Raw genomic sequence first — 15,307 nt, forward strand, 5'->3', positions numbered from 1 at the left:
TTGATGTTGCTGTGATCAATGTACAGTATTGCAACATCAGCAAAGATATGGATGCCAAGTTGTACACAAACACATTCTCTCCCTTTTCTGTGTACTCCACATGTATTCCACGGTGCTAGGGGATTTATCTGTTCCAGCCATCATTGTAATCCCACCCCCGCACACATCTGACTGCTAGGTTCTGCTAAGTGAAACTCAGATTACTGCCTCAGCTGTGTTAAATGTAGAGGAACTTTAATCTGCTAAAGCTTCTTCCAGCCACTAGCCTGAGTCGGACAGACTGGCATAACGACAGCACGATCCACTTCATGAATACTGCAGTTTGTCTGGCTACAGCAGACACTACCTTTTACATAGTGAGAGATTATGCAGAACTCAAGGTGAGCTGGGCATCAGACGCCCGCTCCGACTGAAATACATGGCGTGATTGCCTGTTGCTACTCAAGGTATATTCCCGAGAGAACATTTCATTGAAAATATATTCATTACAAAGTACTGGAAGTTGGTCATGATGAGTTTTACATGTGAGCTGTAGTGCACATTATTCTGTCAGTTGCATCAAAGCACTGCCAAATATTCATTTCCAGGCATTACACATGAGAATTTGAAAGTGGGACGATTGCAAATAAAGTGTCACGGTAAAATACCTCGGTTTCTAATATGTACCCTGATGCTTTTGGAATTGATAAGATGAACACACATAAATGTAGGTGCAATGATTACATTGCAACAATGACTTTTTGATGCTTGGCCGGATATATTTGTCCTGAGGTATGCAACTCAGCTCGGTAACATCTTCAACATGTAATCTATTCTTGACTTAAGAAATAAGTAATTCATGCCTTGTATTGTTTTACCCCATCTTCTTCAACTTACTCGTTCTGGCATTCAACTGGTCCAAAATTGAGCTGACGGAGGACAATTTGATTTTTAATATCTTTCCACTATCTTATCACTTTATTGATCCTCTCCTGCTGTTAATTGTTTCACTAGGTTCTCTACAGTATTAGTAACTTTCTACCCGTTTTAAAACATTTCCTTTGGCCTTGCCCCAGGGAGCTGCACTTCCTGTGTGAATCACGGCCCTCTGCGTCATCATTTATAATAAGATCACGGTGTCTTAACTCTAGCTCACACATTAAATGTAATTCATGGGCTGAAAAATGAACAGGCTCTTGCAGATCAAATAACCGGAGTAACACGGCATCAAAGGACTGTGATCAATGACGGTGTGTTTGTCAGAGTCTAATGAGTGTGTGGTGGTGTCATTCTGTTGTGAAGCAGAGAGTATATCAATATCCTTTTTTCTTACTCCTATAAAAAAGACTTCAATTTAGAAAGGCAGGGAGAGTAATCCATCTTCATTTTTTCCTGAAGAACTGTAGCTTAATGCTGCTCAATTTCTATGGGATTTGTTTCTTCCACACAAACAGATACACAGTTTGCCTCTAATGGCGCGTTTCCACTGCAGGCCTCGCTCGGCCTCGCTCGGTTTGGTTAGGCCTTATTAGGCCCGGCTCACTTTAATGCTGCGCTTCCATTACAGTTTATGAACTGGGGTAGTTACTATAGTAACGCAGTGTAGGCGGAGCCGTGTCGTCATCTTCAATGAGCGCCCCAGAAAAACAACACAGCCGTCTTAGCACTCAGAGCTCACAGCTCTTCACATCTGTTCAGAAACTAGACAAAAGTTAAACAAGTACAAACCACAGACTGCCTGTGTCATGGCGAATACAGTCGCGGGTTTATTTATGTCTGTATAGGCCGTTGTTGTGAGTGTGGACGGTCGGAGCATATATAACAATAGTTTAGCCAAGCTTCATTTAGAAAACACGCATTTTAAAAGGGTTTTTCGCCTGCCGTCTGTCTGCAGACTTGTCAAAGCATTAATTCATGGTTTTTACTAACCGGTATCAGTATGTTGTTACTTCGGCATCATTTTGAAACGTGTATTACAATTAATCACGGTCAAATATGTTCATCTTGTTGTAGTTGTAGCCCCCTTGCCAGCGATTCTCTCTCTATTTTAGCATACTCAGCCCGACTCAGCCCGGTTGTTCCTGGCCCTAGAACCACGATTTTATGGGGCCAGAAAAACTGTGAATTAGGACCCGCTAGCCGGTACTAGGCCAAGTGGAAACGCAGCCAAAAACGGGCCCCGCACGGCTCGGCACGCTTAAACAGGGTTGCCAACTTTGGGCACCTGGCTGGAGTGAGATTTTGATATCATGGGTTTAATTACACATATGTGCACAAAATGACTGCTATCGTGTCAGCAGCGAGACCTTAGCATATATATATATATAGGATATATATACAATATATACAAATACACAATATTGGACACAGACTATAAAGGACACACAGTTTCATTCACTAATGAAAGTCAAACACATGTTTGTTTCCACTGTTTTATTGGGTGCCTGTCGCGATAAGAAATTGACTTATCGTACGATAAATAAAAATGAACTCGATAAATAAAAATTGCCATTTACATGAGGATGTGACTAGCCGTTTGAAAGGATGTACTTGAATTATTATTATATATTACTATGTCAGTGGTCTAAAATGGTCATACAACGGTGCCGACAATAATTTCCGGGAAAATGTATCCAACAAAATTAATTATCGTGAGAGGCCTATGAAACACACACACAAACAAATCTACAGACTTATTCCAAACTGCCAAATATATTAATTAACACACTCTCACTCTCATATACTCTTTGACTCTATTTTGGCCTAGAACAATAAGCAGCAGACTTTTACTTTTTTATAATTTCTACTGGATCTTAGATCTGTGCATGCGCAATACGGGTCGGCAGTTGGGGCTCCAGAGTATTTTTGTTGGGTAATCTATGGTAGGGCTAACCCATACAGTGGTGGGGCTCAAATCAGTATTTGCAATATAATTACATACACGCTCTCCTTGACAGTGAAACACCACGCGTGAGGGTTAGATTATTTCCCTGTCTCAATCCAAATTGAACTGTATGAAATAAAAAGGCACATTTGTCTTGTAGTAAATAAAAAGGACGACCTGGAGCCAATCCTGCAATTTCTCCACAGGTGAAAGAGTTGACATGCTGAAAACCCAACCCCTGCAGGGGGGTCTCCCCCAGGAGATTTTTTGAAATACTAACATAAAATACACATTCTGGTAGGCTACTCTGTTGAGAAGAAAAAATAAATAAATCTATTACTACACGACATGTTTAAAAAATGAATGCCTTTTTTGTTACTTTATTCTGAAAGCTGAACCTGCTGCTCCTCACAGAGAGAAGAGGGAAGAGGCTGCGTGAATTACTTTACATTGTGGATAAGGGTGGATAGCCCCCATTGTTCTGTGTGCCAAAATGAAAGACAGCCCACACACCAGGGTGGGATTTTCACGCCGGCCATGACGGCCATGGCCGTCGTAGCCCCTCGGTCTGGCCGTTATGCCCCACAGATAATTGTACGTCCTACGGCCACCATGGCCTTTGGGCCCCTCGCACTGTTAAAAGTTGCTTTAAAAGCGTCAGAACAGTGGTTTCTGAACTGCATTATGCTGCGTTCACAACGGACGAGATGCGAATACTCGCATTGCTCTAACCGCTGGAGTTTCACCGCAGCTGTGTTTACTCCTGTCATTCAAACGGGATGCGCTGGAGAGGGGGCGGGGCGTATCTCCATGTAAATACTGTGGTGGAAACCAACTACGACCAAGTTAACCTATTTTATCGTGATTTAATTGTAATACACGTTTCAAAATGATGCCGAAGTAACTAAATACTGATAACGGTTAGTAAAAACCATGCTTTAATGCTTTGACAAGTCTGCAGACAGACGGCATGCGAAAAACCTTTTAAAATGCGTGTTTTGTGAATGGAGATTGGATCGATCAGGCTAAACTAACGTTATAGCTGCTCCGTCCACACTCACAACAACGTCCTAAAGACAGAATTAAAGCAGCGACTGTATTCGTCATGACACAGACAGTCTGTGGTTTGTACATCTTTAACTTTTGTCCAGTTTCTGAACAGATATGAGGATCTGTGAGGAGTTGATTAAAGAGACACACACACACACACACACACACACACACACACACACTTTTGCATTTCAAAGTATTGCTTGTTCATACAGTTGGATGTTGGAGCTTCACTGTGCACTGCTGAATGATATATGTGCAGAGTTTGACCCTTGTAGGCTGTTTCTTCTGCTCTGAAATGGAATATATTTGTTACATATTAATAGAATTTTTGATTTTTAGATTTCATTTCGGATTTGTGAATTTTGAATTTTGTGAGAAGTAGTAGATGGAAAACATACCAAACACTAATTATTAAATTAAGTAAAGTATTTCATTTTATATACGGTAATACTAAGGAGGCATAGGCCTATATGATGATACGATTATTGATATTAAAAAAGTTATTTGTTTTTTGTCATTAGAAAGTGAAGTTATTTATTTGTAAGCTCCAAATCCTAATTTTTCCCTCAATGGCCTTTGTCCCCTGGCATGTGGCCTTTCCGCCCTGAAAAAATGTGTGACACCAAAGGCCAAATGGCCTTGCCCCTAAAATGACGAAAATCCAAGCCTGCCACACACCTATCAATCATCAAACCGTGGGGTCTTATTTCATTAGGTGTTGATTTCTATCAACACGTAATGTTGTATCGATGTATATAGAGATGTACTACCGCAAAAGTATTCTCCGTCGGGACTGCAACAACACCACGCTGTTATCTTGATTCTGATTGGCCAGAAGACATTATCAAAGATATATTGAGAAGACGATCACTACGTGACAAAAGTTTTCAAAACCGTTTCTAGTCTTCGATATTCTTGTTTTTGGCGTGAGAATAGTTTGGGCAGCGTGAGAGCGTGAGATTGAGAGTGAAAGCGTGTGTCACACGCCAGATGCGTGAGAGTTGGCAACCCTGCGCTTAAAGCGAGCTACCCGCTGCAGTGGAAACGCGCCATAACAATGATAGGATTTTCCTCGCTCTGCAGTGTAAGCCTAATACTGCCGATACTGTTGTTGCTGTGCATCCACGGCTCCAGGTTATCGCCTTGCAAGGACACAGCAATTTAACCATATTGATACAACCAGCGGATCATCTTCAATTGCTATATATTGTACAGTTCATGTTGTGTGTGTAAGCATAACACTTTACAGTAATTATATCATTATTTAAGCATTACTTGTCTATTTGCAGTGGGAATTTGTGTTCATTTGCATCCTTATCAACCAAAAAGGCACATTTTACACTACATTTTCTCTTATATGTATTACATTAACTATTATATCAATGTGGTCGAATAAAAAAGAAAATGAGTCGCGACAAGAATAACCTGAAGGGCTTTAAACTACTTTTTGTTGTTTCTTTAGTACTTAAAATAAAGAAATGTCACTGTAAGGGGTTAAGATGAACACGGCTTGTGCAGTTGTAGAGAAGTTATTTATGTTTACATCCCTCACCTGACACGTCGTTTACACCATTTATCTCGATTCCTGGTGTGTGTGATGACACATTATAAGCAAGTTTCAAGTTCACATGCTATCTTTGTTTTTTCTATTTTTATTAGCTGTATTGAATTCACACTAAATCCATAAACACACTCCATCGAAGATCCTCAGTGTACATATTAGAACAACCAGTAGATTCACACTGCTCTCAACACAGTGGTCCTGGTAGCTTATTATTCCATCTTACCCCGAGTTATCTTTGTTAGAGCTACTAATTAAATGTGCTACTCTTATCAAATATGCAGCTTTCTGCCAGGAGATTTTTACAAAGACGAGGTGACGTGGCATGTGTCTTGGGAGCAGCATAGCAGCACAATTTAAATGTCATTGAAAGGAAAAAAATCTGCATAATGTCATTTGGGAAAAATAGAGTGAAAAGATAATCATCTCATCTTTGAAACGTACTCCAAAGGCCTTTTAATAAAAAATGTATCCGTTTCTACGCGGCCGAGTTATCAACACCTCCTGATGTGGTGCTCCACATTTAGATTTTATTTTTGTTGTTAGTAAAAGTGAATATTGTTGGCATCTTTATGTCCCACAGCCGAGAGTGGGTTGTGGGTGCGGAACCAATTGAAGAAGACACTTTGGACCTTGTGGGTCTTTAACCTCTCTTGCTCTGTATCCCTCTCACTCACTCCTACTCTCTTCCCGTCATGTTCCTGCTCTCTGAAAGAAAGTGTAAGTCCAAGAAAAGAAAAACTCAAATCATTCATCCGCACACACACACCTCTCACCTGCCCTTTACCCAGGGTTGGGAGGGTTACTTTGTAAATGTAATCAGTTACTGATTACTGAATACATGGCTCTGAAAGTAATCCGAATACAGTTACAGTTACGTGTCTTAAAAAAGTAACGTAATCAGATTACTTTTGGATTACTTTTAGATTACTTTCTTTTTCCATCACAGATGGGAATGTTTTGGTGTACAGGAGACACAAAAAGCAAAAGGACACTGAATGTGTTTTGACTGTTTTAATGGCTTATCAAGAGCACAACTGAAACATCACATCTGAAACGATGTAACAACATAATTCACTTTTTGGGGATGCAGCTTGGGATGTGAGGAGTGAGGGACACGGCTTAGAACGGGCGTGTCGCCTTCTGTCCTGCCAGTGTTGGCAGGACATGAATTCAAATGTCAAACTCGGACTTCATTTTAAGGACATGTCGGCCAGGGGTGTAGAGCTATATTTGTTTAAGCACCGGATTGGCAAAACAGGAGAGTGTGTGCACCAGTCTGCCTTGATCTATGAATTCATGTCTGTGACTCACAGTATCTGCTGCCCGCAGCTGCTTTATAGAAGGAACACCTCCTTCACTTCATGAAATCTCTGCAGCACCAGGAGGCAGCGGGAGGGTTAACTCAGCCTCTGAGAAGACGAGCGCGCAGTGCCTTTCACGCCCCGCCTTTCACGCACCGCCTTTCACGCACCGCCTTCACTGTGTTTACCTTCAGAAATAATCATTAGTAAGGCTAAAGAAAGAGCGACCGCAGGCTGATGTGTTTTAACCACACACACACGCGATTTAAACGCAGACTTTTGTTCCTCCATGTTTCGTTGTTATTGTTTCACTGAGAGGACCCGCGATCTGCGGCGGTAATAGGTTTTGTGGGCTTTGATGATTCGGCTGTACCTTTAGTAATGAATATTAAATGTTGTGAGGAAATCTTTCCACCAATAATTCCAATAAGTAATCCAAAATGTATTCACTTCAGGTTTACGAAAGTAACTGTAATCAGATTACTCGTTTTTCAAATGTAACGCAAGCTGAATACAGTTACTTGATTTTTGTATTCTGATTACGTAACGCTGTTACATGTATTCCGTTACAACCCAACCCTGCCTTTACCCCACTTTAAACCTCCGCAAGACTTTATTTCTCCTCGTCACCTTCATCCTCTCGGTGTCTACCTGTTTCACATTCTCACCATGCCTGCTTTTTTTCTAGCCTTATCTTCCGCGGGTGTGAATGTGCGCTCCCTGACGAACCTCGCCGTCCCTTCACACTGTCCTACCGAAGATCACTTTTGTAGCTATGGAAACCGGCTTGCCACCATGTTGGAAAACATCATTATGCCTGCACAAAAAGAGATGTCCACCCCCAGCAGAGTCGTGCGTCAGGAGGACAGGCTGGCTGCTCCGTCATTTCCATATGTTCTAATGTAATCATCTCTTCAGCCTTTAGCCACGCTTAATTGATTTTCATAGCCTTGCACACTAGATGGGAGATTTCCCCCTTATTAAATACCCATTCCTTTTTAATATCATATTAGATGCACTGCGCTCTGTTATTTAAATACTATGTTATCATCAGATAGTTGTTGAATGATTAGCTGTTGCTGAATTAATCGCAAGCTAATGACACAATTGCAGTGATAGTCCTTTGTGAACAATGACTCCCAGTGTCGGGGACCTCCCCCAACCGCCTCCCTTAATCACATTCACTTACATCTATCTTCCTGTTTGATCTGCACATTAGTCCATTTAAATGTAATGTGAGGAAAATGGGATTACAGGGTTTCTGCATCAAGACCCTTCACGACTTAATGCCTCGGGTTGTAAAATAAAGTGGAATGCTTTTCAAATCCCCAGCTTCTGCTCTATCCTGTCCATCTCATTTTTTCCCACCCAGCCTCTCACTGTTTGTCTGTCTTGCTTACTGCCAGACTGCTTTATTTGTACATTTCTCCCCACCTTTCTGAGTAGCACATCACCTGTAATGATGGAATTAATTACAATAATCTTTTAGTCCCTTCCTCAACAATTCTGTCTTAATGGCATGTATGTTGTATTAAGCATTGAATATTTCATTTGAACACACAGTTAGCTGTTTGGAGGAGATAAGGTATTCAGGACAAACGGTGAGGTAGAGAGAGAAAGTTACAGAGAGAGGATAAAAGAAAGTTCCAGATGGTTTTAAAATGAGGAAAGTGGGACCAAACGAGGACAACATAAAACAGCAGCTTGTGTATTCTGTTTGAAATCCATGCCTATCGCCTTCAGAAACGTATTGATCTGGTACAGTTATTATGCTAAGGATGGGCTCTGAGATGATGCCATAAACTCTTGGACAAATTGATTACGTTGAAGAATGCATGGCTGCTTCCAAACTTGGATAGTTAAAATGATTTATAGACGTACATGCCCTTTCCGGTCATGAGACCAGCTACATCATAAATGCAGGAGTTAGGGGTTTGGCCATGGCACACACATTAACGCAGAAAAAACCCCTCTAACTGACAGCTTTCCTTTCCACATACAGTGTTTGTTTCTCTATCAGCTCTGCTTCCTATGCTGTGCTCCTCCAGCTCCGGAGAGGTTGTTTTCATGGAGATCTAAGTAATTAGATTGACATTTAATCCTCCTGCCTGTGTGAAAACAACTGTTATTTTTGATTCTGTGTCCAATCAACATCATTTACCATGCCAAGCCAGACTTTTAAAGGAGGGCTTGGTTCAATTTAATATATTTCAAACATCTCACTTAGGAATTTCTGCCCTGTATCAAGTTGAAACCTTGCTAGGCGCTGGCGAGATTTGTACTGTTTTTGTTTTTGTGCACTTCCTGTGGATGAAGCATATCAATTGATTGTGGCAGATCTAGGAAGCAAAATGTGGAGATATAGTAAAGCGCTGTTTTGAAGACAATTGTGTGTTCAAGGCAAGGCAAGGCAAGTTTATTTATATAGCACCTTTCAACACAAGGCAATTCAAAGTGATTTACAAAAAACGAAAGACATTAAGAAAATGGCATTTAAAATCAGTCATTAAAAAGAAAAGATAATAAAAGAAACATTAAAAGAAAAAATACATGAATAAAAGTTACAGTGCAGTTTAAGATGTAAATAGTTCAATTAAAAACAGCGACAAAAAGAAAAGTTTTTATGCTGGATTTAAAAGTAGTCAGAGTTGCAGCGGACCTGCAGGTTTCTGGGAGTTTGTTCCAGATATTTGGAGCATAATAACTGAACGCTGCTTTACCGTGTTTAGTTCTGACTCTGGGGACAGAAAGCTGACCAGTCCCTGAAGACCTGAGAGATCTGGATGGTTCATAATTTAGCAGGAGGTCAGAAGTGTATTTTGGGCCTAAACCATTCAAAGCTTTATAAACCAGCAGCAGTATTTTTGAAATCTATTCTTTGACACACAGGAAGCCAGTGTAAAGACTTCAGAACAGGAGTGATGTGATCCACTTTCTTATGTGAGGACTCGAGCAGCAGGGTTCTGAATCAGCTGCAGCTTTCTAATAGATTTTGTAGTGAGACCTGTGAAGACACCATTACAGTAGTCGAGTCTACTGAAGATAAAAGCATGGACAAGTTTTTCCAAATCCTGCTGTGACATTAGTCTTTTAATCCTAGATATGTTCTTTAGGTGATAGTAGGCTGATTTAGTAACTGTTTTAATGTGACTGTTGAAACTCAGGTCAGAGTCCATGACTACACCTAGATTTCTGGCTTTATCTGTTGTTTTGAACATTGCAGACTGAAGCTCAGCGCTAACTTTTATACGTTCTGCCTTGGCTCCAAAAAACATTACCTCAGTTTTATCTTTGTTCACACATTAAGTCAAGGGCCAAATCTGACCTGGTTTTGTCTGTGCCCCTTTTTCAATAACATTCAATCTGATTCTCTCTGGGGATTTAAAAGAGCAGTTATGGAAAAAACCTAATAAGATGGATGACACGTATAAATGATTGGCTCATATTCAAATGGGCACACTTAATCAGAGCTTTTATTGCAGCCTGTGTTTTGCATATTGAAATCCCTCATTGGGAATACAGGTCATGGCAATATATATCACTGAAGCACCTTTCCCAACACTACAGTTTTAAGTACAGGTACAAGCTGAGCTGCCAAGACAATCTTGAGAAAAAGAACCTCAGAATGGAATTGCTCATATATTTAGACTTGTTATCACGCTGCAGATTGTTCTCACAGTCTCGGGAAGATGGTTAGTGAACGTCTCTAGAGTCTCAGAGGCGGGCACAGTGAGGCTCTGGCAGCCAGAGCGCAGAGAGCAGGGCCTTCTCTTCCCCATGGCCAAATCACACAGTTACCATTACACATGCTGCTGACTAATTTATAATACCAGCTGAGCTCCCATCCCAGCAGTCTGTCCCATGTCATCTATTTCATTTCAAACCTTTATTTATCCAGGTGTATCCCTTGAGATCATTGATCTCTTTTTCAAGGGAGACCTGCTCAAGTAGGTTCCACATGAAACATAAAAACATAAAACAACAAACAAGGACATCATACAGCATCATTACAGGGATTACAATTGACATAACTATCCACATGAACAGGTACCAACGGCATCCGATTGAGTAGCATCCAACCGAGCGTTACAAACATTTAGTGGCACCAGATTGCTCAGTTTCCATTTAATTTGCAGACTATTCCAAGACAGAGGAGCTGCGCATCTAAAAGCTATGTTCCCTAAGACAGTCCTAGCAGTTGGCACATTTAATAAAACCACAACATGCGATCTCAGGCAGTAGCCACTTACAATTCGCCGTGAGATCAGGGATGTAGGATGGAAGTTTCCCTAACATGGCTTTGTATATAAAAATGTACCAGTGACTGAGCCTCCGTACAGTTAGTGAAGGCAAACCTGCCCTTGCATACAGCGTACAGTGATGGGTTAATACTTTACAGTTTGTCACAAATCTCAGTGCACTCAATAAAAAAAATCTATCCTTTGACCCTGCTCTCAAATAGAACATGATATACATGGCTATTTTGAGGTTTAGTGACGACTGAGGCGAACTTATACACTAAAACCATTGTATTGATCCCCTCTCTTTAATTCTCTGTTGTTTCTGACTGGAAGGAATCACCATCAGTACGCATGTGCACAAGCAGGTTTTGTTATATGATTATTTTTATGGATTTCTAGCCTCCCTGGTAACCTGGCTCTATAGTTGCCATTGTCAGTTAATTTACAACTTAAATCAATAGCTCAACAACTTTTGAATGGATTAGAAGGACATTCATGATGCCCAGAGGTAGTGTACTACTAACTTTGGTCCCGTAAAATGTTTTCCTTGTGCCACAATGAGGTTTCCAGGTGTGAACTACAGTGAACTATCTTGACAGCTTCATAATGGATTGCTGAGATGTGGTACAGTTATTCAAGGTCCCAAAAGGACATTCTGTCATATTCTGTAATGACTTTGGTGATCCACTGACCTTTCTCTAGAAGCTAAATTAGATCAGATAACATCCAATACTTTGGCCTATGACTCAAATTTCAGCAAATATAGTAACCATAGTAAAGAATAAACCTGTTAAACTTCAGCATTTTGGAATGGTAACCCTTACCCCACATTTCATTAAGCTTTTTATGATTCACCAGCTATTTGTTAAAAAATGTAAAATAACAAACTATATTGACTAATTCTCATGACTAATTCTGAGAGCTGAAATGTACAACTTGTCAGAAACTGGAAGGGATTAAATTCACAGCCAAATCTCACTTTTTCCTTCAAAGCTATTGAAACACAATACTGGAATAAATGGCAATTCATCTTCTGCTGCCGACTAATTGTTACATTGATTTCTTGTCTTTCATGCACAAATCCATAGCAGCAATTTACACAAACTCACACACACATACTTTCATAGTACTGTGTACCATGGTAGACTAATGACTTTGGACGCACGCCTGTACTGGTTGTCAACTCAATTGAACTGAAACTGAAAGTATGCTGTAACTCAGTTGGCTTGGCAACGTATTGTATTATGCTCGGATGATAATTAATTTCACCTTTCTGCTCTGTGCTCACTCATTCCCTTGCATGTATCCTCTCTGCTTTTCAACCTTGTGCCCTCTTATATTTAAATCCAGCTAACCCTATTCCTGCTTCACACCCTTCAGTGAATGAAGCTGTGTGGGAGAATCTGATGCATAGATAGAGAGAGGAAGCAATGTGTAAATGTCACACGTCCCCATGTGCTCATTAACAGCATCCACATTAGTCTTGCATCCCCTGCTCCTCTCCACATCCCTTTTCCACCTGTTCACTTTCCCTCAAGGAGAAAGGACAGGGCACATTTGGATCATCGTGTCTTTGAAGAGGAATAGCCACTCACCTGTAAATAATGCATGCGCTGTTCCGGCATGTGTCGCAGTTGGCCGTGTCCTGTCCGGTTCGATAGGAGAGTCTGCGGGGAAGATAAGAGTCGTGAATGAGTAATTACAGGACTTTGTTAAGCTGCTCCCTCACACCTTCCTTTCTCATCTTGTTTGTCGCCCCTCGTTAGCAGGACCCGAGTAAATGAGGGTGAGGAGGAGTCATGCTGCCCTCCTTAGTGGCCCTTGTCCAGCAGCCAGGGCACAGAGAGCACAGAGTCGGCCATTAGCGCTGGTTGACTGATTTTGAGGTCGGATAAGGCAAAGTAGTACAAAGAAAGAGTTTATAAGCAGTAGGTGTAACAGGATTGTTACTTTTCCATTCACCTACATTACAAATGTTCTGATATAATGAGAAAAATAGGTCGGGTTGCAGCTAAGGATTATTTTCGTTACTGATCAATCAACATATATTTTCTATATAAATGTAAGAAAACGAACACAATTTCCCAACACCCAATATGACTACTTATCCTAATATCAATGTTTTTTTACTTGCACTAAAGAAATTGAATCATTCTGAACAAGATACTGTTGTAATACATTTAGTCATCTTACATATTTTCAATAACCATTTATCATCTGAAATATAAAAAAAGCATCGAAAATCTTATCAGATACATGTTGACAATTTTGCTTATAACAGAAGCTCCTTTGGCAATTTAATTGAGATATTGATTCACTGAATTCACATTCAAAACATCAATATCCTATTATATCCTGTGTGTCCCTATATTTTTCTATTATCAGTTGCTGCTGAGATGAAATATTGTCATGAACCAAGGTCCCATTATAGATCCCCATTTCTCAAGGGGGCAGCTAAATACCAGGTGATGGCCCTGAATGGAACTCCTTGGTTTCATGCTTCAAAGGTTCAATGGCTTTCTTATTGGATTATCGTGTGAAAATGTGCCTATTGATTGACAGCATAGTTTCCTCTTATAATTAACGACATATGGAAGTACTGTAGCCTTACTCCATCAATGGCATGGACTGGAAGGAGATGCTCTGCTGTTTGTTGTTTATGATCATGATCTATGAAAGTAGTCTTGAAAACCCAGTTTAACTGTCGTAGCTGATATTTACCCAGGTTTCATGCCAACAAAGCCGTTTTTAGTTTGACATATTTTTTTACCAGGCTAATTACAAACTACTTGAATCATTTTGTAAGACAGTTATGAAATATGTGAAGCTGGGTTTGTTGCAGCAAAAAGCACACTCAAAAGAAACATTGTTTTGTCAAGGTTTTAAGATGTTCCAGTGTAAGGCCTTTGCTCTAATAAACCGATTCACCAAAAATCTGACATTTCTAAAATGACTGGTAGTTCAAAGTCACTGAATTCTCCTCTGTGTTGATGTCTATGGGCTGACATGAACACTTAATTCTCGTCCTAATCATTGTTGTAGTAGGAGAGCCCTATTTTTGAGTCTTTCTCAGGGATTCAGCCCATAAGGTGCTCACCAAAAATTAAACCGCTATCATATATTTACTCTCCTAATCTACTCCATTTAGTGATATACTCCCTTTTTTTTATTATTTAAAGCTGTCGCCAATTTCAGACAATCCGACAAGATAATAAGTGCAGTGATATTGGGAAGTTTGCAGTTCGGAGCATTGTCATTTAGGGGATTTCCATAACCAGAAATAGTGCCAGTGCAAGGCCATCTCCACACTCCGATGGGTTACACGGGCAACTCGCTCCTTTGATTAACTCACCCTTATGCTCTCTATCTCTTGTCCTCACGCTGTCTAGATCTTTTTCTTCTCCCATCCCTCCCCACCTTTCTCTCACACTGAGTTAATAAGAGAAAATAAAAGAGCAGAACTCATTTTGGCAAGCCTCCCTGGAGAGAGTGAAGCCAAAACCATGCCATTAACAGTATATGTATTCTCCCTACCTCCCCCATGTGCTACTAGGTGAGCCCTCCCAAAGGTCATTGAGTGGGTGGGAGTCCAAAGGCATTAAGGCTGCAGCCACACGAGGACGATAACTGTCGTATCTGCTACAATTCTCTATCAGATAGACACACGAGGCCGACATGGAAACGCAGAAAACGATAACGATAACGGGTTCCAAGGTGGGTAGATCTGCGGACGAAACGCTCTGGGGGGCCAAACGGCTCCGTGATTACGCCCTATAACGATCATTTCTTGCTAACGATGACGCAATGGCCCCAGTGTTTCGAGCCAGGTCCCGGTATCTCACAGGACAGTGCACCCAGCAGGAGCTTCCAGCTAGATTTGATCGATATGGACATCAATCAATCAATCAATGTTTATTTATATAGCCCAATATCACAAATGTTACATTTGTCTCAGTGGACTTCACAGTTTGTACAAAATATCAGTATGACAATACGACACCCTCTGTCCTTAGACCCTCACATCGTACAAGGAAAAACTTCCGGAGAAAACCCACAGTTTTAAAGGGAAAAATGGGAGAAACCTCAGGGAGAGCAACAGAGGAGGGATCCCTCTCCAAGGACGGACAGACGTGCAATAGATGCCGTGTGTACATTGAAAAGATAATACATTTGCAACATAGGTAGTCCAAATGTTTGGAAATGCATGTGTATATAATAGGAAGATGAATCCACGAGGTTATCCATCCAGGACCTATGATCCAGGACCACAGCCACGACTCAAGAT

General features: G+C 40.7%; 2 protein-coding genes across 2 annotated transcripts in view; one reads left to right on the top strand and one right to left on the bottom strand.

Annotated features, from left to right (window-relative positions):
• Positions 1 to 15,307, top strand: part of dock1 (dedicator of cytokinesis 1) — a 184,517-nt gene that overhangs the window by 76,434 nt on the left and 92,776 nt on the right. The gene's annotated exons all lie outside the window — the stretch shown is intronic.
• Positions 1 to 15,307, bottom strand: part of LOC117543945 (inhibitory synaptic factor 2A) — a 34,849-nt gene that overhangs the window by 1,663 nt on the left and 17,879 nt on the right. The window contains exon 3 of the mRNA XM_034212623.1: positions 12,618 to 12,689. Within this exon, the coding sequence (XP_034068514.1) occupies positions 12,618 to 12,689 (72 nt within the window). The remainder of the gene's footprint in view (positions 1 to 12,617; positions 12,690 to 15,307) is intronic.

Source organism: Gymnodraco acuticeps, unplaced genomic scaffold (assembly GCF_902827175.1).
Source record: "Gymnodraco acuticeps unplaced genomic scaffold, fGymAcu1.1, whole genome shotgun sequence".
NCBI classification, from domain to species: Eukaryota; Metazoa; Chordata; class Actinopteri; order Perciformes; family Bathydraconidae; genus Gymnodraco; species Gymnodraco acuticeps.